At 30.0% G+C, this 24,554-nt stretch overlaps 3 protein-coding genes across 5 annotated transcripts; 1 reads left to right on the top strand and 2 right to left on the bottom strand.

Annotated features, from left to right (window-relative positions):
* Positions 1–5,881: 5,881 nt before the first annotated feature.
* On the bottom strand, positions 5,882–9,889 carry LOC114379190. Its single transcript, XM_028337789.1, has 4 exons — positions 9,756–9,889; positions 7,236–8,333; positions 6,385–6,422; positions 5,882–6,298 (listed from the first exon to the last, which is right to left on the bottom strand). The coding sequence occupies exons 2-4, from the start codon at positions 8,238–8,240 to the stop codon at positions 6,088–6,090; spliced, it is 1,254 nt and encodes a 417-aa protein (XP_028193590.1). The 5' UTR covers positions 8,241–8,333; positions 9,756–9,889; the 3' UTR covers positions 5,882–6,087.
* A 7,615-nt stretch (positions 9,890–17,504) lies between these two features.
* On the top strand, positions 17,505–18,373 carry LOC114379191 (calmodulin-like protein 3). Its single transcript, XM_028337790.1, has one exon. It carries the CDS (start codon positions 17,784–17,786, stop codon positions 18,234–18,236), a length of 453 nt encoding a protein of 150 aa, XP_028193591.1. The 5' UTR covers positions 17,505–17,783; the 3' UTR covers positions 18,237–18,373.
* Positions 18,374–21,407: 3,034 nt separating this feature from the next.
* LOC114379515 (protein FAR1-RELATED SEQUENCE 6-like) lies at positions 21,408–24,450 on the bottom strand. Of its 3 annotated transcripts, XM_028338197.1 has the most exons (4): positions 24,279–24,297; positions 24,083–24,167; positions 22,421–22,983; positions 21,412–21,954 (listed from the first exon to the last, which is right to left on the bottom strand). In XM_028338197.1, the coding sequence occupies exons 3-4, from the start codon at positions 22,928–22,930 to the stop codon at positions 21,727–21,729; spliced, it is 738 nt and encodes a 245-aa protein (XP_028193998.1). In that variant the 5' UTR covers positions 22,931–22,983; positions 24,083–24,167; positions 24,279–24,297; the 3' UTR covers positions 21,412–21,726. The 3 variants fall into 3 exon arrangements, with proteins under 3 accessions (XP_028193996.1, XP_028193998.1, XP_028193997.1); XM_028338195.1 differs by lacking the exon at positions 24,083–24,167 and having other exon boundaries at positions 21,408–21,954; positions 24,279–24,450; XM_028338196.1 differs by lacking the exon at positions 24,279–24,297 and having other exon boundaries at positions 24,083–24,252.
* Between the last annotated feature and the right edge of the window lie 104 nt (positions 24,451–24,554).

Below are 24,554 nucleotides of genomic sequence, written 5' to 3'. Positions count from 1 at the left end.
ATGACACAAAACTGCTACTTCAGTACGTATGGGCAAAGTGTTGGTGAAAGCAATAAATGAGGAAGTTAATGCAATTCAATCTTTTCATGCTTGGACTAGTGAGTACATATTTAGCGACCACTTCCAAATTTTACCTTGCATATCAGGCGTGGCTAATGGCTTGGAAGTTGGAACAATACAAAATCTCACATCACCACCTCAAACACACCATTCATTTGAGTTCCAATGCATTTCGCTTCTTTTTTTTTTTCCTTGGTTCTTTTTCTTTTTGAGTAGGTGTATGGTTAATGAAGATTGTTTTCTAATCCACTTTCGTGACTGTTATATTTATAAACTTTAAATAATGGTATATAGCAATGCCTTTAATATAGTACTATTTATTTTACTATGCATGTAATATATGCAGAGAAGTTGAGGTATATTTAGAGCTCAATGTAATACTAGTGTATAAACAAATGTGAACTTTTTTTCATAAAATAAAATAGCTTCTATGTTTATTGTCCTTTTCATGCAATAAGTTGTCTTTCTCATTATTTTATAACACGAGTCTTATAAACCCCTCTCTCTATATATATCAAGAGAGACAAAAATAAATAAAGATATGTGATGTGATAAAAAATATAAAAAAAAATATATTTTATTTTATGCCATAAGTGTTTGAACTATTTATGTGTTTATTAATCATCACTCTAAAATGAAATCAATTTTTGTGTCTTTAATTAATTAACTAATTAAATAATATTTTTAATTAATTTAATCAACATTCAAATTTCTTAAATTAACATTAAATATAGTGGACATTTACGTGATGATCCTTAAAATAATATTCTAATAATTAAATTATTTTAAGACTTTAAGTAAAAGTTCTAAACATCTTTTATATATATATATATATATATATATATATATATATATATATATATATTTATTTATTTACATTCAAAGTTTAATGGTAACGGAGTGAGGTAAGACTTGAATGATAGATAATGAGTTACTTAATTACCTTTGTACGTCTTAAACTTTCTTTTGCAAGTGTAATTAACCATCGACACCTAGCTATAAAAAGAAAAGGAAAGGGACAAGCAATTAAAACTAATTACATGTTTTACAAGCCAAACTTCTTGGCAATCCGTCTTTCATATATAACGTGGTATTACCTTCACAGTATGGCTCCCATTGTGTCTCCCCCTATAAAGAGTGAAATAAACCCTGTTGCCTGATTAGTTCATAGACTCCTGCTTGCTCCCTCAAATTGAAACACTAATTATAGAAAATCACTCTTTTTCATAATCTTCAGATGGAAAAAGAAAAAAAATAAGAGCTTCGTGGGGATCTTTATAAGCAGATAATCTTGCAGTTTGGGCTAACTAATCTTTAATATTGATGAATGGGTCTTAGATATTTGCCAAAATTTTCTCTAAAAAAACATTTACCAAAATTAACATTAATATTGGATTTAATTAAATTTTTTATTTTTAGAAATAGATGGCACTAATATAAGTGGTAACATAATCTTAGTGAATATTAGTCGTTAGTTTTTGTTAGAATGTTAGTGGGAGAATTCGAACCTAAGACTTCTTTCCCCTTCTCCGTTTAACCATTAAAATTTCATTTCTAACCATCAAACCAACCATATAACTATGTCTATATAGTATTACATATGTAACTTTTATGTACTAGCTAAATATGACAATAGGTCATCCTCCTTGTGACATTAAATATAAAACCAAGATAGGAAACAATAATTGTGTATCATACCATAATTACACAGTCCACCATAATTGTACCCTTGAAAGTTAGAGAGAGTGATCACTCATAAATGGATAACTGAATCTGTCATGAATGACAATAAATGTCATGTATAAAAAGACATAGAAAAAAAGATACACCTAACCCTAATTGTATTACTACATCCATATCACTCACTCCCTAACTTGACTCTAGCCCACACCTCATCCAACTTACTTGACAAAGGTAAATAAAAGATAGGATAATATGTTCAGACAATTCACTCATGAACGAGTAACTGAATTTATTATGAATGATAATAAATGTCATGCATAAAAAAGACATATTGGAAGATGTAACTTAATCCTAATATTATTATTGCATCCATGACGCTCAATCTCTAACTTAGAAGTCAAAGTGTCTTTGGAGGTGTTTTCCTACTTGAGGAGGACGATGGACTATTACAATTTTTGTTCCTAAAAAGTATTTTGGTGGATTAAAAGAAAAGAGTGACAATAAACTATCCTAGATCTTTACTTCTAGGTATTGTGAGACTTTTTAACGTAAAGAAACACTTTATGTTGAAATGTTAGATGATTAAAATCTAATCATCTAACAACAAATGAATTAAATAAATATTTTTGCATGAATAATATATATCTTTCCCGGGTGATAATAGGATAATTATAGACAATAAAATTCTTCTTCAAAATATTTAAGTATAACGATCTAGAATTTGAACTCGAGACTACTATTTAAGGTAAAACAATATGATGTTACTTGATTTGAAGGTATTAATTAAATTATTTAAAATAGATGTTATATATGTCAAAAAGAAACAAGATAATAAATTGTGAATGGTGTGTACAGATTAACTTTATAACTTTCAATACATGTATAACTTTTTTTCCATTAAGCATGTAACTTCTCTTCATGAATCTGACACTTTTGTTTTATAGAAAAAGAAAGAAAAGAAGGGGATAAAAAATGGTGTAAATATTTATTTGGTTGGTTGTAACATAAAAAAGAGATGGAAAGAAGAAAAAAATCGAGTCGCACCTCTAAATGTTTCAAGCTCGAGTGACAAAGAAAATTAAAGAAAAGATGGTAAGTTATATTAAAATACCTAGAATGTCCCTAATATCATTTTCATTTAATTTAAAGCATCAATTGTTTAACAGAAGGGTAGAATGATAGTTATGTTTTTCTGGTGACAGAATAATAGTTATGTTTATAATTCATTTTTCTCCTCTTTTTATGTCCGATCAAGTAAAGAGTTTTTTTTTTACTTTTCTTTCTTTTTACCTATTTTCGACCAAATCTGACTACTGTATATAAAATCCCCTTATATATCTATTTGGTACATTGTTCTCTTTATATATTTTTTATCATTTTCTTGTCTTCATTTTCTTTTTACTTCCAAATAAAGTCATGAGCTGTAAATCAAAAAGTACAAATTGAACAGATCATTACCACACACAAGGGAGCATCGAATTGTAATTAGCTGTCACCATTGGTGGTTGCATTCTCATTCTGCGTTGCTAATCCAATAACAATTCATTCCATAGTTTTAAAACCCAAACTGAACCAACCGGTCAGGCCGGTTAAATCGAAAACCAGTGGACCACCCGGTTCGGTCCAGTGCTGGAACCCAAAGCAAACCGGACTATTTTATGGTCAAACCAGCTATCCGTGGGAATCAACCCGGACCGGTTCATGTACACAACCTTTGCCTTCAACAAAAAAAAAAAAAATAAATAAATAAATATATATATATATATATATATATATATATATATATATATATATATATATATGTATGTGATTGAAAGTGCCCTTTTATCAAGAATCGAACCTTGTTCCTTTTCTGAGAACAATCAAGCATCAACTGAGCTAAGTGTGAAATTATACATGTTTATACACATCCTTTATATATACTGATCTGTAAAATTAAATCACAAAAAATAAAATTCTCTATGGTTTATATGAGCACATTTTTCCACTAATCCAACATAATTAGTTATTGTATCTTTGAAAAATTTAATATATATATTGTATCATACAAATTATATATTAACTAACTATTATCAATAATAATAAAATGTTATATTAATGTGTGAAATTATAATAATATTAATTTGTGATGTGATTTTCTTTATATGGTATGAAATTTTTAATTTTTTATTAAAGATAGGAACATCCGATTCAATAAGTGACTTTTTGATTTGACTGTTGACTCAGTATCTTTACTTGGGTCAATTGGATTTTTAAAACCATGCTAGTAGCTTGGAAAATAGTTGATTCGCCTGTTGTAAAGCACTATTATACTTTACTTTTCAGATAACAAACGACTAATAACCAGTTACATTTCGGGCTAGTGGTTACGCCATTATACTTTTCAGATAAAAACATATTGAATTGAAAGGGAGATTATTTGATTTAAGCTAAATTAGAGGAAATATTGATTTTATTGCTTAAAATAGTAAACATAATATGATATTGTGAAATAGAATGCAAAAAGTTATAAAATGCTACTTTTATCAACCCGATCGAACTTTAAAAAGTATATTTAGGACTTAGGAGTGAAGTTTTGAAAGAAAAGAGTAGAAAAAAACTTTCATGTCTAATAAATAATTTTTTAAATGAAAAAAAAATAATAAGTTAACATAAATTTAATATCCTAATTTTTAATTTATTTTAATAATTATTATATAAATTTCAATTTAAAAATAAAAGTTTCATCCTCTCTTTTTTCCCTCACTAAAGTACTAAAGTAAACTACACTCCACTAGATATCCTAACTCCTAACACGGGCAGAGAAGAAAGATGCATATAAATATACAATTCAATTATGCCACAAATTGGCCGACACCATGCTATGTAAATTTAATGATAAATAATATGATCCATATAAATATACAATCAGAAGTAGTGTCTTAAAGGAGGCATATTAAAACAAACATTAACTTTATCATTTCTAAGCACCAAAAATAGAAAGAACTATAGCTCATTCTTTAAGTGTTTATTACTGTGGGTATAACTCTTCCAAAAGAATCAAGCAACCTGCAGCAAATTAACATGATTAACAGCATCATCCTAAATTTTGATTAATGTTAAGGGCCAAACGGTCTGTCAGCATATAAGCAGATGCCAAAACTTAAAAGGGTGTTTAGTTTGATTTCTATTTTCTTTAATTGATATGATTTCATTAGTAATTACACCCAACAAAAAAAAAAAAGAACCATCCTATTTACATTTTGTTTCATGTGTCTAATTTTCACAATTTTCTCTACATAAAGTCTTAGAAACAGGGAACTTTTATAATTATGAGTGATAACATATCGAGAATGAAAAAGAAGGCAAAGCAACTATCTTCAATTCGCAAAACAAATTTACGAGCAGCAACAAAATAATAAAATTATTTGGGATTGAATTTTATGTATATTTATTTTAATTTCTGATCCATATGTTTCAAAAGCTTCATCACATATCAGACGATCATCAAAGTGATTCTCCAGAGACATCACAAATTTAATTGCTTGTTTACAAAAAAAGTGAGATACATTTATTTGATTTCTCTGAAGTCTGATCTGTCGTATAAACATGTAAGATCGATTTCATGACCTATCTCATATCCTGTAAGACAAATTTCATGACCTATCTCATATTTCCTAATATGTAGTTCAAAATAAGGATGAGGAGCTAGTTCATACCTACTAAATGTCATTCTTCCTCTTTGGAATAGTGGATTATAAATCATTGAAAAATCTCAAACTATTAACCCCAAATGACGCACAAAGCACTTAATGAATTCACTGGACAGGAGAAACAAACAGTGTAAAAACACGGATGAATCGGCCATATAAAAGAAACTCAATGAAAGTTAACTTTTTATTAAAAAAATAATATCTAAAGTACAAACAGGCAAGGCAAGCCAACAGCCAGGCCTGCCTTTTTTTAAGTATACAACAAAACGGTGAATAAAATAGTTGTTGCAGGTTTCAGAAAAATGAAAAAAAAAAGACTAGAAGGAAAAATGAAAAAAATTGGAATTTGAATTTAAAAAGACCAATCCTTTGACTTTATTTGGGAACATAGAAGATTTTGAATAGTAATAACAATCAGATAGCAGTTCATTTGAGGTTTAACATTTGGAAAAATAAATGCATAACAAAGGGGAATTTAAAAATGTACATCCTATTCAAATATCAGGTAAATACTGTAACTTCCAATTTGAGACACTGAATGCCGCAATTAAATTGAATAACTTTTACTTTTCAGGTTTTATATTCATTGTATACAGTTTTACTTTAATTCCATAAGAAAGTGTCAAAGCACCTTGGAGATTAGCCTCATGGATTATCTAGGAAGCTTCACATTCTTCATGCTTCGTAAAACTCTTGTAGCAGTATTCTTCATGCTCCGCAAAACTCTTGTAGTAGTAGGTTCACCATTTGAACATTGAATCTCAGAGTCTCGGTTTTTTCTCTTTTTGCAGAGCTCCAGTTTAGAATCCTGATTATTATAGTCTAGGCTGGATTTCTTAAGTGGATCATCAAACTGGGAGCATCTGAAAGCACAGTATAAATATACTCAAATCGGTTGCATAGAAGCACTTTAAAAACACTGGAAAATATTACTAGGAAAAGTAATTACTCTGAACTCTCCCTTCCATCAACAATCTTGTCCACCTCCTGCAAACAACAGAATGTTTTTACATTCTTAACATAAGTGATTACACTAAACAAAAAATAAGAAAATTTTAGGCACGTGAGATTGAGAGCAACATTCCAGATGCAAAGGATCATCAAAACTTTTATATTGCCAATATTTAAATAATCAATGTTCTTTTCTTATTTCTTAAGTAAAACATATACCTTATCATCTCCAGCACATCACAAACATGAAAAAAAAAATCCACAGATGACAGATATGTTACAGTGGATACAATGGACTATTCCAAGACACAAAAGTACGAAGTGCTTTAGTACCAAAATAAACAGCCAACAAATAATAAGATCATAAACAGCCCACAAATACTGATTAAATTCAACGAAAGATATACCATTTCAGTTAATAAGAAGCCTATTATAATATCAGATACCAAAATCTAAAGACTTTGAGAAACAAATTATTTAGGCAACAACATTTAGTAATAATATCAATGTAACTATGATGATAAGAATCATTCATGTTTCTTTTTCGGTACTGGTAGATTTCAAATTCTTCAACAATTTATTGAATATTTATTCAAGATAGAGATGTTTACATGCAAAGCTTAATACATTAGCACCACATTCGGAAGACATAAAATTTTTCAGTTTACAGTTCAATGGACTCAATTTCATGATCAAAAGGCTCTCCAAATTACATCTTCTAAATACAGTAATATACCAAGCACCAAACGTATACCCCATATATATGTATGTGTGTGTGTGTGTGTGTGTGTGTGTGTGTGTGTAAAAAAAAGTGTACATACATCTAGAAGGCTAGAGAAAGCACTATACCCATTCATCAGTTACTGATGTGAAATTGTGACTGTCAGTTTCAAAAATAATCCGAGTTTTGACTAGTCTATCCTGTTCCATGTCAGAAGTACTCTTTGGATCACTTAAATCCAGGGAACCATCATTGTCACAGAGTGAAACTGATTCATATTTATGACAACTTATAACTTCTGAATTTTGTAGTCCCACAGAACTACTTAATGAAGCTCCAGCACACACCACACCAGGGTTCACAAAGCAAGAACCATTTAGCAGAGCACAATACTCAGAACATTCATTATCAGGCTTTGAATTTTGAAGTTCCAGTGTGCCAGGATCTGACAGTGAGTTGACAACAGAATCACAAAGTGACTTGATGAATGGCATATTGGTAGCATCTGAATCAATAATTTTCTTAGATGCGTCTATAGCACAACTAACCTCAGCTGAGACAGTTGATTGCTCTTGCATTAAATTGTCTACCACATTTACATTTAGTTCAGCTGAGACAGTTGAATGATTTTCCAGTATATTATCTTTCACTTCTATAGTCATGTTGCATGGAGTAAAAGAATCACATCTCAAAGGAATGCCATCTTTATTCTGTTGACCTGACTCTGTAGCACCATCTTTTGTAAGTTTAGAGCTTGAGGAAGATCTGGCCTGTCCATCATGATCCTCAATTTGACTAGAATTTTTACTCCATAAAAAGGAAGATTTACCTTGCATATAATTCTCTCCTAAGCTGCTCAGATCCTGCCAAAGGCTTCGGGATTTGTTTCGATGCATATTCTCACTTATGCAAACCTCATTTCTAAACCTGTTAATCCAATCTGATGAGGACAGATTTAAATCAACATGAAGATTAATTCCCACATCTGACCAGACATAGAACTGAAAAGAGGATGGAGGAACTTCAGTAGCTGCTTTTACTGAAGAAGCAAGATCTTTCTCGACTGAAGGTGCACCTGCTTCTACTGCTCCGCTATTATTTTGGTGACAATTTTGCACTGTGCTGTCTCTCATTTTACCTGAATGTATGTCAAAGCTTCTTCCAGGTTACTTGGACTTCTTCAAACCTCCTACATGCATTGTATAGCCAAAGCCTCCTGCATGGCACTGAACACGATTAAATGAGACATGTTCCGACAGATAGTACAAAGAAAACAAAAAATGCAATTAAAGACAGAATAAATTTTTATCCAGATCATCTGTCCTTGCCTTGTACACATCTATGCCTAGTCATAGGAGCAATACATTCGGTGAAATTCATATTATGAACTTTTTAAGTAGACAGACACCAAGCATAGTTTTCAACTTTCGAACAATTGCATAAACCATTAATGGAAGACTGAAATTTTCATTGTCTTCCTCACTAAGACAACCATCATTCTAAAATATTAAATTGCTTCCAGATTTCTTTAAAAAAATCTAAGGAAAATTCTGCACAATTAAACCCAGGATAATCTTGTGGATCCAGTCAAATTTGGCATCACATGCCAAAGTTGAAGATGACAAACATTAATGCATGAAATAAAGAAAATCAGGAGCAGTGAAAAAAGTAATTTCCACCCACTAGCCAGATTAGTTTTGGTCAGTCATATGAAATCTTTAGGATGGAGAGCTAAGATGTGGGATTTTGGCTCAACCATGATAAAGATCTTGCATCAAGCATTGGGTGTATATGTCCCCCAATCCTTGTAAATTGGAGGATTTTCAGAATGAAAAGTGAATGAGAGCAGAAGCAAAAGGCAGAGCCAAAGCTTCTCAAAGTGAGAAGACAATAAAGCGTGAGTAAATCCTAGGAGTACACAAATAAACTGAATTGGATTGGGTATCATCTCTGTAACTCATTGATATCGCAATCACAGGAAATGGTAATATTAGAACAAGTGAATCTCAGTGGGAAAAACTGGATTTTATACCTCTCATGTGAGAGGGTGTGGAAAGGATATTGTTAATGATACAGTGGAATATGTTTTCCCCTCAGTATTAGAGGGTTTTTCCACATAAAATTTTGTTTATCTTCCACCTGATTGCTTTGTGAATTTTCAGCACCACCACACTGCGATATCTAGTTTTCTTAGATCTACTTCAGCGTTCCCTAATCACTGAGCAATTCCATTTTAAGAAAAATCACGTTTGGACATCAACACAGAAAAAAATAATACCTAAATATCTTTAAGAAACTTTCTGCCTATTATTATTGTTTCTTAAAACGCTGTTATTATTGTGCATTTAACAAGGAACTCTACTGGGGAAAATTACCATTAGGGAACCTTTACACTAAATCACTTACTATTCATTACGTTATGCTTATGAGTGAGAGCTATCATATTCATTTCTGAGCAACCCCATTGCACATTTCATATCATAGGTACAAAAATAGAAGCAACCTAGGTGTAGTTTAAGACACGTAGCAGTGAAGGTGCCAAAAGAAATTAAGTGCGTGCGTGTGTGTATGTATGTATGTTTGAGACAACAATGTGAGCAAAACATGTAGCTACTAAGAAATCGAAAAAGACAGAGAAACGATGATACCTGATGGCGATGGAAAATGAATGTTGCAGAGAGAGAATAGGGACAATGTTTTAGAACAGAAGGAGAGGGAAGGTTTGATTTGGTTTGGTGTTTGAGAGTGGTAATTTCGTGAATAGTAATTTCCATTTCCATTCTATTCTACTCGCAGAGAGGTTGTCTTTTTTGTTTGTATATATTTTTATTACGTTATCATATTTTTTTATATTAAAATTTATATATTAAAATAATATGTAAATTGATGTACATATTAATTTTAGTTTAATATGTTTTTAATATATAAATAATTTTATTTATGTTTATTTATTTATTAGGATAATATGGTATTAATATATTATGTTTGTAAATATATGATTATTTATATATAATTGACCAAATCATTATATTTAAATATCATTTTATTTAATAAATAAATTTATGAAATATTGAAATGATAAAATTATTATATTATTTGTTAGATTTTTTTTTCTTATTTTGATCTTTAGTTATTTTTACTCTTAGGATGTACAAACTTCAATTCTAAGGATATTTTATATATATTTTAAAGTAAGATATGTGGTGAAGAAAAAAAATAAGAGAAATAGATAAATATATAAAGTAAATATAAAAAAATATGTGTAGAAAGTAAAGATTATCCAAACAAATTTTCTAATTGTAATTGAAAAAAAAAAAAAAAAGTCATGTTTCCTTTCACAATGTATTTGAGTTTGAGTTTGTTATGATTTTTCAGCCATCTATATCCCAAATTAACAAATTACAAAAATACGTAATGGTGTTTGTTTTTCTGCTAGCATTTGATAAATAAGAAATTTTAATGACAATGAAAATAATTAATTAATCCTTTTTATTTACTTTTTTGGAAGAAAAAATTAAAGATAATATTATGTTAAAGTCATTATATAAACATATTAATTTAAAAATATTAAAATTTATGTTTTTTTTATGACATGACATTTATGTTTCAATTGCTTATATAAATTTATTTTATAAACTCCCCTTAAGAGAAAAAGTCATCTTAAAAACCTTACAAAAATTCAATAAAATTATTTTCTAACATTATCAATTATTGATTAAGTTGTTTTTTCATAATTCGATGTTCATGATTTAAATAAAAAAATTCAGCAAAAAATTTATCCAAATACAAATCCAAAAATCAATTTCAATACAAATTTATACCACTAAATACTATAAGCATGACATGATCAAAGATAAAAGAAGAGAGATATATATTGTCATGTTTTTCACAATTATGTTCATTATTTTTTTCTTTCCAATAGGTTCATGACATGTAAACTTCAAATTTCTCAACTACACACAAAAATGAAAGAAAGGAAATCATAACAATAAACAAAACAAAAGAAAATTAGTAAAATGTAAAATTAATTAAAAATGTAAATAAAGTTAACAAATAAAAAGTCTATAAAATATAAGAGATTTTCTTACTTTATCTATCTCATTTATTCTCTATTCAATAATGATGGGTGGTTTCTAACCATCACACAAAATGATCATATTGTCCTTTGAAGCAAGGATAAGAGAAGGAGAGATTATAATCATTTTCGTCTAAACTTGATTAATAATTATTAAAGCTTTTATTTATTATTATTAATAAAAATAATTAACGAATAATTAAATACTTGTTGAATTATGTGACAATGACAAAGTTAGGACATAAGCTTGAGGCATAGAACAATAGTTATTGATTTCTTAAAAAGAAATCCTTCTTTTTTTCTCCCATTTTTGCATTGTGTTTGGTCAAATTGTCAAGTAGAAGATGATCCTCGATTGTTCACTTCACTTTCATCTCAAATTCAAACTATGTGAATGCATGCCATTGTCATGTCATGTTGTGTTGTCTATTTGCAGTGTCACTATATATTCAGGTTGGATCTTTGAAACATTAATCTTGCGACAAAAAAAGGATGCATGTCAACGGTTACTACAAGCATACTTATGAAATCTGCCAACGTTGTCTCCCGCCAGTTTCTAGTGGGTCTCCTGGTGGATGATGATTCCACGTGGGTCATGATCCTTGAGAAGATGCTATGTGCATGCCTTTATGAAGAGACTATTTTTTTTTTTTTTGAGTGGGAAAAAAGAACAAAGAGGAAGAGATCACTAAGATCAAACAAAAATTACACCAAAAGCATCTAAAAACATAAGATGTTTCATCTCCACTGGACAAGATGTCAAAATCGCAAAAGAAGAGGATGTTGAGGATCCTTGTCGAGGTAACCAGTCAGTGCATTATTGGCCTCTCTGCACATATTCCATTGCAGATGTCTTCCAGGTTCATCAACTGATGAAGAGCAGAAAAAAAAATGTAAACCCAATTTTATATTTTTTTTCCATCGATTATATGCTTGTAATTAACTACTTGGTGATAAATTTTTGTTGTCCCTCTCTCATTCTCGCTCTAAATGGCATTACTGAAAATACTATTCAGAAAAGATAAAGTTAACCCAACTGTTTAACACAATATATGAATCTTAATGTTATATATATATATATATAAATCGTAGAATAAAATAAATATCAAACTTAATTAAATTAAAGTATATTTTATCATATATATTTTAAAATAAATAATTTCATTATAAGTATAATATCATATTATACAGAATGTTATCTATTAATCTTAATATGTAATCGTTAGATAAAAAAACTTATATTTTTTAAGAGGATATATAGGACACCAAATCGGATTGAAATGATTCGAAAAATAACCTGCATCAATCTTAAAAATGTATTAGGTTTAATTTCATAACCTGAATGGTTGAACTAGCTCATCCAAATCAACTTTAGGGCAGTTCGATCATGCTCATTCCTAGAAGGAGGTCGGAGAAAGGTTGGGAGCAATTGAGTTCTCTGTGTTATGTTCAATATGTGGAAGTAAAATATCGTTAGAAAATTTTGATTTAAACATAATTTGAAATGCATATTTTGGGAGTTTTAAACAATTAAAAAGCTATATTTTGGATTATTACAATAAGTGATTTCATTTTTTTATCGATAAATATTATTAATTATTAGTTTATTAGTTTTTATTAACAGGAGATTAAATCTACAATCTTTTTCTTTTATTTTTTTTTAATTATTAAATCAACTTTATATCATTTGTCATGTTAGCATGATCTAGAGTTAATGAAGTGACAAATGTTATCATTTTTTATAAACAAATAAGTAATTTCATAGATTTAAAAATATAGAAACTCATATTAAGTTTGAGTAAAAATATAGACTAACATTAATTTTTTCTCAAATAAATTAATAACCCTTTATTGTCAATGTATCTAAAATTTGTCTGTCAATAGAATTCGAAACTTGTGAGGGGATGATTTCAATTTTCAAATGCTATTATTTATTTATTTTTATATATTTTGTCTTTATTTCTTTTCCAATTTTTGTTTTTTAAGTCCCTTATTGCTACTTCTTTCTTATCAGTACAATGTTAACTGTGGTCTGCCATGCGTTTTGTTACTCTACCGTAGAGTAACAACACAGTACTAGTCGTTGTTATTCCCTAGCACAAACAAGTGAACTTTCATCCATTCAGCTTTGCTTCATGATTCTGACACATCATGAGAAAATACTGAATAAACAATAGAAGTACAAAATGATAATAAATTAAAACCCAAAAAATATGTTATAGAAAGTGTGAGAAAAAAATTGGATTAAATATAATTTTGATCCTCTTATTTTATTTAATTCATAATTTTAATCTTTTTATTTTAAAATAAAAATATTTGATCTCTTTATTTTAGAAAATTCATATTTTTTCTAATCCTTAATTTTCTCTAATGAGATGTCAAGTCTGGGATTTAATCGAAGAAATAAAATATAAGTAAAATTGAGAATTAATTGAAATTATGAATTTTATTAAATGTAAACTAAATTATATTTAATTCCAAAATTATATTATATAAATAATACATCTTCAAAAATATATATATCTTTAGTTCTTTACACCTGGTAAGCACCATCTCACAGCTCACTGGCCACAACTAGTTAGTGGGGAATGCAACTGATAGTATTCTCTAAACATGCATGTCTTGTTGTAACTTAATTAGTTTTACAGTAATTATGCTTGTCTCTAGTATAGCAAGCAATCTAGTAGTTTAGTATATATCTTGTTAGTTTCTTGACCCGTGTGAATAAAGTATAGTTCAACAGATCAGTTACCCAAACAGGTTCTAAAAATCAGAGACAACATTATTGGAACAAGTCATTAGAAAATAGTTAGAAAGCCATATGGTATAAATCATATATATATATGTGTATAACTAAACTATATAAGCAACTGTCACTATATATATATATATATATATATATATATATATATATATATATATATATATTTGTATAAAGAATGGTTCCTTTTGCTAAATAAAGAATAGGTCTTGCGGTCTTGGGACGGCACACTTCTCTTACACTTTTATAAACGGAGTGATAGTAAAGGCTAGAAAATATCAAAATAGAAAAGGTCAATTGTCTTGAATCATTTTAAGTAGCAAGGTGGGAAAGTAAAATGTTATATCAATTTGTTGCCTAAGTCAAACATTAATTCAGTGAGCTTAAGACAATTTTCAGATTTTGTAATTACACTAAGCGTCAGTAGGTTCAATACTGCAAGAACTAGCTAGTTAATCAACTATGAACAAAGACCAATTCAACTCCACTGGAGCTCTAGAACTTATAATACCAAAATATGAAGGCAACAATATTATTCTCTCATTTTAAAGATAATTTTTGAATACCTAACTTCGAAATTAAATGCACACTAGTCAAGCTATGGTTGTTCATCACGTTTTCCATAGCATGAAATTTCTTATAAAAAAATAGTAAAAGGAGTATATTTACTTACAAGTTAATATAAGAATAAGAATATATTTTAAATTAAAGTTTTATATGATAAATACACGTTTACTGGCTTATTTTAAAAATAAATTAAACTTGTTTTTTTAAAAGAAATTATAGCCCTCAACAGTCAACACCATCTTGTGGACTGGTGCCAGGGTCTTCCGTTCATCGCAATACCAATTACTTTTTTTATTCCATTATAATTGTTGTTTACAAAAATTATCCAAAAATAATTGTTATTTTAATTTTATAATGTAACATTTATTATTTTTTTTCAGTTATATTCTTTATAATATTTATGGTAAACAACAAAATCTATAAATAAATTAATGATGACATAAGGTTAATATGTAAAATTATTACCCTTATTTATTTATTTATTTATTGCCTTTTTTATAATAATAAAATAACTTAGGCTGACTATTGTTTTGGGACGGATCATGAAGAGAGTAGAAATTCATGGGTTATAAAGTTTATATGTATGGTTATTTGATGACTTTTTGTGTTAATTTATGATTTATAAAAAAAATTCTAATTTATCTGAAGTTAAAACAACTAAATTCTAATAAAAAAATTATTTTCCCATGAGTTGATTGTTAGTTGGGCAGTTACATCTCTGTTAGTAGTATGTTAGTCAGATTATAACTCTGTATGTATAGTAATATTTCTCATTCCATTAATGTTTAGATTCTTCTTTCATTATTTATTTGTTGAAATCTCTATTCTGTACTGTGTTTTTCAACACAAGTCACGAATCACCTCAAAATAAATTTGAGATTCAATTCCTAATATAAACAAATAAAAATTACAAACAATAATTTTATGAAGGTAAAAGAAAGAATTTAATTAGAATGTATTAACTAAATAATTTTTACACTATACTATCATCTAATCATGGACAGTCATCAATGGTAAATTTGTTATTTTTATAATAATTATTTTAAAAATTATATCTAAAATAATTTCTAATTGGTTGGTAATATAAAAATATTTATGTTGATAATATATTAATTAAAATTAAACTCAAGAATGAAAAAAAGAGTAAGTCATGACTTGGTCTAAAAAAGTAAAGCTTAGAAATTATAAGATTGATTTGGTGGTAAATAAAGAAAAGAGAAAAAAAGTGGTCGTGTGAATTTAAATCTTCTTATTAATAAAAATTAACAATTAATATTTATGAATAAAAAATATTAATAATGAAAAAGAAAGAATGCAAAATTTAAACAACTTTTGTCATGTTTTAAAAAAATTATAATAATTATTTTTTTAATAAAATAAATGTTGTTAATAATACAAGAAATATTAAATCTATTACAAAAGTATTGGGGTTATTCAAAACACAAAGAAAGAAGCACGTAGAAGAACAATGACACCAGAAAGAGAAAAGGTCCAGAACAAGAAACTTACAAGGTCTATTGATTCTTTGTCTGTGTTGAAAAAGTCAGTGAAGAAAAAACCAAACATATTTCTCAATTTCAAGACTTAAATTAGGTTGAAGAGTTGTCCACTCTATAGTGTAAGTGCTCCACCCAACACGCGCAAATAGAAATATCCGTTGAGGAAATCCAACTTTATGAAATACTATATAGTTTAATTATGACTTTATGATTAAATTAAATTAAATATTAAATATAATAATGCCGGCCTCATTTTTTTTTGGCGGGGCCCATCTTCCAGCGCTTAGATCCGTTATCAACGGTCACATGCTGAGACATGTAACTTTTTAAATTAAACGTTTAATTGTATTTTTTTTTCTTTTAATTAAAGTTATATACTTTATATTTTTAATTTTTAAGATAGTTAAATTTTTAATTTTAAAATCAATAAATTTGGTCTCTGTATCAATTTTTTGTATTTAAATTTTTTATTTAAGTGAAATTCAATGCAATTTATAAACATTTTGAGTAAAAAGAAACCAGAGTTTAAAATAGAAAAAATGCATGGTAAAAAAAGAACCAAAATTAATAAATTAAAAAAATAATAATTAAAAGACCCAAACTAAATGAATGTAAAATATAATTAAGCCTAAATTAAATGTAGCACCATGATTGCTTTTTTATTTGTAATTAATTATTTGGTTAATTTAGTCCCATGATTGCTTTTGTTTGTAATTAATTATTTGGCATCAACGATCCTTATTCATGGACAACAACACATCCCAGTTGAATTGCCAAGGACCGAATTGAATATATATACCACGATTAAAGCAATGATTTATATCAACGCGTCTTTGAAATAAAAATAAAGTTGCATCAATCACAATGATAATTGCAAATTTGCAACCGTCCACCAAACAAATACGAGTACGAGTCTAAGTGCTGCTGTAATATTTTAAATAATAAAATAATTCACTGTTTGTTTTCTTCGAATAACAGAGTTGCCGCAATTTCTTAGATAAAATCACATTTTTGGAATCAATTTTTTCCGTAATATTTTTTTTGTTTAAAACATAATTTTTTTATTACTAAAAGAAACATACATCAAAACAAAATTATATAACTTTTATTTACTTAAACACACTTTTGTTACTTATTAATATATTAATCTTGGAAAACAAAATACAAAAAACAATTATGATATAGCTAATTATTATTTACTCTACATTAAATCAATTTTCATAATATAAAAGTATGAATTTGAATCTTCTTTTACCGTTGAGTAGAGCAACGGTACATGGGTATCAATTATCAAAATAATATGAGTAACAAGAAAAGACGTAAAATCTAAAATCTAAAGTCTAAAATCATCATGTTACTAAAGTCAAAAAGCAACGTGAATATCAAATTATTTCCATGCCTGCTGTCATATGACACCTGTCAATAAAACAACGAGTTATTATATATAGTACTCATCTCATCACACACATGATCCCAAAAAAACTACTTACATGAGTTACTGTCCTATATATATATATATATTGCAATAGGCTCCTTATTTAGTGTCCGAAAATCTCTCCCTTAGTCATACCAACAAAGCAACAAGCACTACAAATTCGCTGTCTCAGTCCCTTCGTTGCCAACTATTTTGCGTAGGATTTTCCTTCTTCACAACCTCGTAATAAATTCGTTAAGTTCCTCCTTGTTTGGTCCCAAAAATCTGAGAACCCTCTTTCAATTTCTCTTCCTCAACTCCATCATTCATCACTGTCCATTATTATTGTTATTATTAACAATGGATCCTATGGAGCTTAAGCGTGTTTTCCAAATGTTCGACCGAAACGGTGACGGGAGAATCTCATTGAAGGAGTTGAGTGATTCATTGGAGAATCTGGGCATCTTGATCCCGGACAAGGACCTTGCTCAGATGATCGAGAGGATTGACCTGAACGGAGACGGTTGCGTGGACATGGATGAGTTTGGAGACTTATACGAGTCCATCATGGAGGAGCGTGACGAGGAGGAGGACATGAGGGAGGCCTTCAACGTCTTCGATCAAAACCGCGACGGTTTCATAACCGTCGAGGAACTGCGAAGGGTGTTGGCCTCCCTCGGACTCAAACAAGGGGGGACCCTTGACGAGTGCAAGAAGATGATCACCAAAGTCGATGTTGATGGGGATGGCATGGTTAATTACAAAGAGTTCAGGCAAATGATGAAGGGGGGAGGCTTTACTGCTCTTAGTTAGCCTACGTTTAATGCAAATCAAAGCATGCGTGCCATTACAAAATCTATCAAATTTTCAATTTAATTCAATTCACATCTTGTAAATAAGTTTGCCCATCTACGAGATTTCATTGATTAATGACTATGTGTGCCCCTTCACTTGGATTATTCATAATCACCCTTAAATAGTAAAATTAAATAACATATTTAATCTTTTATCATTTTATTGTTTAATTTGATGATCATTTATTTTTATTTTTAAATATTTTGATAATTTATTTTTAAAAAATATTAAAATAATTCTTATATCGATATAAACTGTCTTTAATGAAACAAATGTATTAACCATTAAAAATCATCATAAAATATAATTTTTTTCCCTCTATCTTTTTTCTATTCTTTGGCGTTCTCCTTCCTACTCCTCATCTTCATTCCAAGTCAACAAGTCTTCAACCCCAACCAGCTAGAGGTCCTTAGCATTTGCCTATTTTGAATAATAATACTAAAGCATGGATAGAGTGATTCGGTGTTCCAACAACACTTGGACAACAATTGAATAGCATCATTCATTCGAGTTGGACTCCACAATAAAGTGCTTCCAATTTTCAGAATAATCAATATATCATGCAGGTTATTAATTAAAGCATTTAAAATATTATTTTAAATTTGGGTATCACGATATTATTTTAAAATATAAAGGTGATTAGGATATATTTTTAAAAATGATTATCAAAGTCTGGAAGGAGAAATATAAAGAAAAAAAAGGTCTTATATAAATTAATTAAATGTCTTATATATAAAAAGGTCGTGATACGATCGTACTAATACCAATTAATATAATTAATTCTGTCAAAAAAATGAATGTTAATTACAATTAATGATAGTAAAATAAGTGATAAAGAAGAGGAGGAAAAAAATTACACAAGTGTAATCACAATCTTAATCAGCAATTATATTTTATAATATATATACACACACATGTAATAAAAAATATTATTTAGTTATTATGATATTATTATATTAATCCCTCATGCAAGGAAATTATGTTTCATAATATTTTTCTGCTCTAGCAATTATGATTGATAGAAGGCCAGCCCATATCATAAATTAATATTAATTTGATTTAATTAACAAATAAATCATGAAAAGTATTTTGATTTGATTTAAACATCTTTTTCTTCTGATCTTCTTCTTCTTCTTTTTTTTTTCTTTCCAAATCAACTCCCTGCCTGCCTTTTCCTGCTTGGCCTCTATTTATAGGAAGCACATAGTATTTATTTGCTTGTAATTGTGAGAGCAAGATATATCGCACTTAGCATTTGCATGTTGTAAGAGTGACAGATAACTCATCAAAGGTTTTTCTCAATGAGTAATTCTGAGCCGGTAACGCCTACGAAACCCTGACATATGCATATTTCCCTACACCTTCGATTAACAAATTCATGCTTGATTTATATTTACGTATGTGTGCTTTGAAAATTTTCAGATTCATATTTTCTGGGTGAGTAGATTATGTTGCCAGGGTTGCGCTGGCAAAGTGGAGAAACAACTTAGAAAAATTAAGGGTACCTAAGCATGATTTTTGGTTAATTTTATGAATGAATTTTTGTTTTAATAGATTTCTTGGTCTGGTAAATGAAGTCAATTATCATCCGTGTTATTATAACATCTCTAATGCACTTGCTCAAAAAAGTTATTTATATAAGCAATGGTTATTAGTCTATTATTATAAAAAAAAAATAATTTTTTAATTTAAATTTAATGTGATTCAAGTTAAATACTTATTATAATAACTTTAGAGTAAATTTTTACAAATTCTTAAATTTATGTGACATTATAAGACTAATAAATTTAAGATAAAACAACTCATTTCAGTAATCATATATGATAGATGTTCTTACACTTTATTTGAGTCATTACACAAATCATATTCTAATTTGGTAGCTTCACTAGTTTTTAGTATTTTAACTATTTCCTACGCAGGAGTAACTGATATTAGCATCAACGTCAAGAGGGAACTAGTTGAAGTCAAGGGCGTGGAAGATGCTTCAATACTTATAGTGGCTATTAAACATGCGCTTAAGAAAAAAAAGAATCTTAAAGTGGATCTTATTGAACCTAATTCTGCTAATGCTAATGAATCTATAGAAAATGTTGATGCCCAACATTCGGAAGGTGTTCACGAAGCTAATGATAATGAGGTTGATGCCCAACATTCTGAAGGTGGTCATGGAGATGATGATAATGAGATTCATGTCGAACATTCGGAAGGTGACCATGAAGCTAGAATAGATGTTGGTGCCCAACACTCCATAGGCGATGGTAGAATTTACGGAATAGTATCATCATTGTTTGGTTGGTTGAAAGTCTTGTTGTTCAAGTTGAAGTTTTGAACCTTACCGGAGTTAAATCCTTCAAAAGTGGCACTCCTTGGATAGTGTCATGCTATATGATAGAATTAGGCCAATTAACAACTTTATCTACTATTTTTTTCTTCTATTTTTAGGCCTAAATTTCACTTCCTTGTGCAAGGATGCGTATGTCAAATTTATTATGACCAGGAACATGTTTTAGAAGTTAGGGGTTTAAGTATAGCTTTTATAATTGTCTTGTCTTATTCTTGTCCTTACTGTTAGACTTCATAAATCTACCATATAATAATATTTTAACCTGTTTATAATTATGTTGAGTTAGAGACAACTCTCTTAATTACTTGGCTTTTCATTGAGACCGATATTCAACTTAATCAATTAATTTTTTAATCTAACTAACATTTTTCCACTGTTAATTGAACTAGTAATTTTATAAAAATTTAATTATTAAGAATAAATACTATCACTTATTAGACACATGCGGGCTAAATTATTGTTACATATTGTCCCAAAGGAATCATATATTATAGGGAGTTGCTATTGACTCCTACAAGTTTGAGAAAAGATCTTCTTACTCGTTTTTTTTTCCTTTTCACCTTCTTCTCACCCCACCCAACCTAGTTCTAAACAACATCGCGTATAGTTCCCGACTTTAGACTACCTGTGTGATCCTTTGGCTTAGCCATCACCCATCGCACAACCCCTTGGCCTTGCACCTTCGTTCGTGCCTCTGCACATTCTCACCGACATCATGACCCTTGGTAGGGATCAATAGCAATGGAGTTGGGACCAATAACAACTATGTATATTATATCGTATAATAAGTTAAATCGATGAATGCTGTAAATCCATTGGTGGAAATTTGGATGGAGAATATTCAGCCACAGCATTCTCAACAGCAGTCTCATTCTATACACAAAGGAAATACTAGAAAAATGATGGAAGAATGAAACTCTATCAGGGCGTTTGAATGTCTGTTATGAGTTATTACATTGTTGGCACAACTTGACAATAGTGGACTCAAAGGACCTCTACATTTGACTGAACTAGTTTCTTCTACCAACTAAAAGTATCGCGTTGAAAGTTGAATCTACCAGAGTCTACACTGTTGTTCTTTGGTTTCCATCTCCTTCACACTGTCTAATATGTTCTTCTTTGGCTTCCATCTCCTTCCCACTGTCTACTATGTTCTTCTTTGGCTTCCATCTCCTTCACACTGTCTACTATGTGCTGTATTTTCTTTGAAAGGTTCTCGTTCTGCTCTTCAATTTGCTCAAATATCAATTCAAGATGCCTTTTATAGGCCGCAGATCGCTTTTTCTCAGTTGCCAACTGCTGAGATAGTTCCCGAATTTTATCTTGTTCAGTCTAAAAATAGCATAAAAAAAAGAGGTAATTAGGATAAAAATGAACTGAAAAGGAGTGCTGAATAGAATATTTACTAATCTCCCAAGTTGCTCTTTACTTATATGGCACTTTCTGAGTTGCATTACATTACGAGTAAAGGAATTTGTATAAGGGCAAGCGTAATGAGACCATTTGAGCAAATATCAAATGATGTGAGGCAATGCAGAAGAGAAAAATTCTCTGGATTATGGATTATATTAAGGGGAAAAGAGACAGAACCTTCATTCATAATAGAGTTGGAAAATGTTAAAAGAACTAATATTATCCTGAAAACTTCGTTCTGAAATAGCCTCAAATTCTCTAATATTCAGCACAATATGAGCATCATGATCTGACTCAGATTTCATAACTGATCTATTAAGCACAAGTAACACTTGACACAACATAATATGTACAGTTGTTCAGTAGTGAAAGAACAGAAACTGACCGGATATTGTTCATAGTAGAAATCCCTTCTACCTTTGCCAGGAGTCAACGGATGTGTGTGTTCCTTTACAAACTTTGCAATAACCCATTTGCCAGAACTAAGTTTCCTCACCATAATCATTGCCCTGCAACCAACCCTGGTCTCAGCCCTTTGCCTCACAATCTTTTCACGTTTGTCAGCCATTCTGAAACCCTCTTTGTTGCAAACAAGAGTGCGTCCAATAGCAGTTCCATCACGCCTTGACCGCGAGAGTTTACTCACACGTACAATGAATCCAACATCTGTAGCATAAGCATTATAAAATGCATGTGCTGCTGCTTCTGACCCAAACTCCTGACCCACATAGGGCTCTTCAACTGAAACAACTGATACTGTGGGAATTGCAGTTGGGATAGTGATCCCTCCAGAGGAATCTTGAGTCATGTTATCATGTTGATCTTGTTTGTCATTTGGTTCAACAGAACTTCCACCTTCTCTGTTGTCATCAGCTATGCTACTGACCTCACCCATAGCAGTATTTCCTACTGTTTCGACAGTAACAGAGCCATCAATCTCAACCTCCACTGCGGTAACAAAAGAATCTGGTATAAGATTTTCAGTGCACAGGTGATATTCCAGTTCTACACAACAGTCTATGGAATTGATGAATAACTGATTCATTAAAAATACAAATAAAGAAAGAACGAGTCAATAAACTTAATCCTAATTCCCATTCCTTAATCCTTCCACTTCTTTAACTGTCTATTGATACTCTACTTCTAACCAACTATTGATATTTGGAAATGTCTAACATATAGACAGGAATACAATGAATACAATATGGCTTAACATGAAATTCTAAAATTGAAACGAAGAACGTAGAATTCACTATTAGAGAACAGCCTTTAAATCACCAAGTATTTTTCAAATAAACTCCCCTCCACAACAATCAAACATTGAATACAATGAACACTTATCCAAAGTCAGGAAGTGTTTCTCTCCTACATTATAAAGCAACCAAGCATTCCAAATTTTATAAAGTTACCACATGTCCTGTCATGTATTGCGAATAAAATCTTAAAAATGCACTAAAGCCAATGACATCTTTGGCCATTAAATCACTAATGAAATTGAAAGAAAATCACTTCATCCACATCAAAGTGGAGAATTGCACCCACGTACAGTAGTCACCTTAAACGTTTAAAAGGATGTCACATGAATCCAAATGTGTGCATTTTCACAATCAATATACTCTCCTTTTAACGAAACAGGATTTTTTTTTCGTTGGATCTGAACTTAAGTGTTTGTAGTGCTCTTGTCCGATAAATACATAGCATGCAAATTATTTTTTAAGCATCAACCATGAAAAATAACTCGTATGTCATGTTTTTATCAGAGAACAGTATCACCAAAATCTAAGTTTTGTCCAGATTAAAACCACAAGGAAAAAAAATGACAATTTATACTTCTGAAAGGCTTTTCCTTTTCAATTTACCAATTCTATCATACCAAAAACTGAGCATTAACAGGAATTTCATCGTCTCTAGCTAGAATTCGTAAGCGCAAAGGTTCAAATGAAGTCCAAAACTTTGAAACGCATAAGAGCAAAAACAGGGACAGTAGAGAAAAGCAACAACAACAACAACAACGTCAAGCTTCAATTTCGAGTTATTTTCCCCATACCCTTTGAAATCCTCTGTAGAAATACAAAGAAAGAGGACTCTTGCAATTATGCAGTTATTCCCCCAAACCACAAGAAAGCAAAACCCTAAAATTCCATACGAATCAAAATCCTCAACAGAGTTTACAAATCCGAAACAAATAGAAGAAATTGAAATTAAAAGAAAAAAACAAATTATAAAAAGAAGAACAAACTAACTAATTGGATCGTGGTGGAAACGGTGTGTGATGCGGCTGATTATTTTCGATCCTCTGTTCCGTGCTACAGAGAGAACACAGAAGAAATGATTTGGGTAAGGCGAGGCATATATGGACCACCGAATGCCCTCTATACGTGTCGAAAACTCATTGGACATACGCTCTTCAATAAAGTCAACTTTTTAAGTTGACCCAATGATTTCCTGCCACGTGTCAAATGAGGTGGACACAGTCCAGTAAGACTAGCACCCGGACTCTAACCCCACCGATCCAATAC

This window comes from Glycine soja, chromosome 12 (genome assembly GCF_004193775.1).
Source record: "Glycine soja cultivar W05 chromosome 12, ASM419377v2, whole genome shotgun sequence".
NCBI lineage: Eukaryota > Viridiplantae > Streptophyta > Magnoliopsida > Fabales > Fabaceae > Glycine > Glycine soja.
Note: the sequence above shows the minus strand (reverse complement) of the source record. Positions and strands in the feature narration are given on the sequence as shown.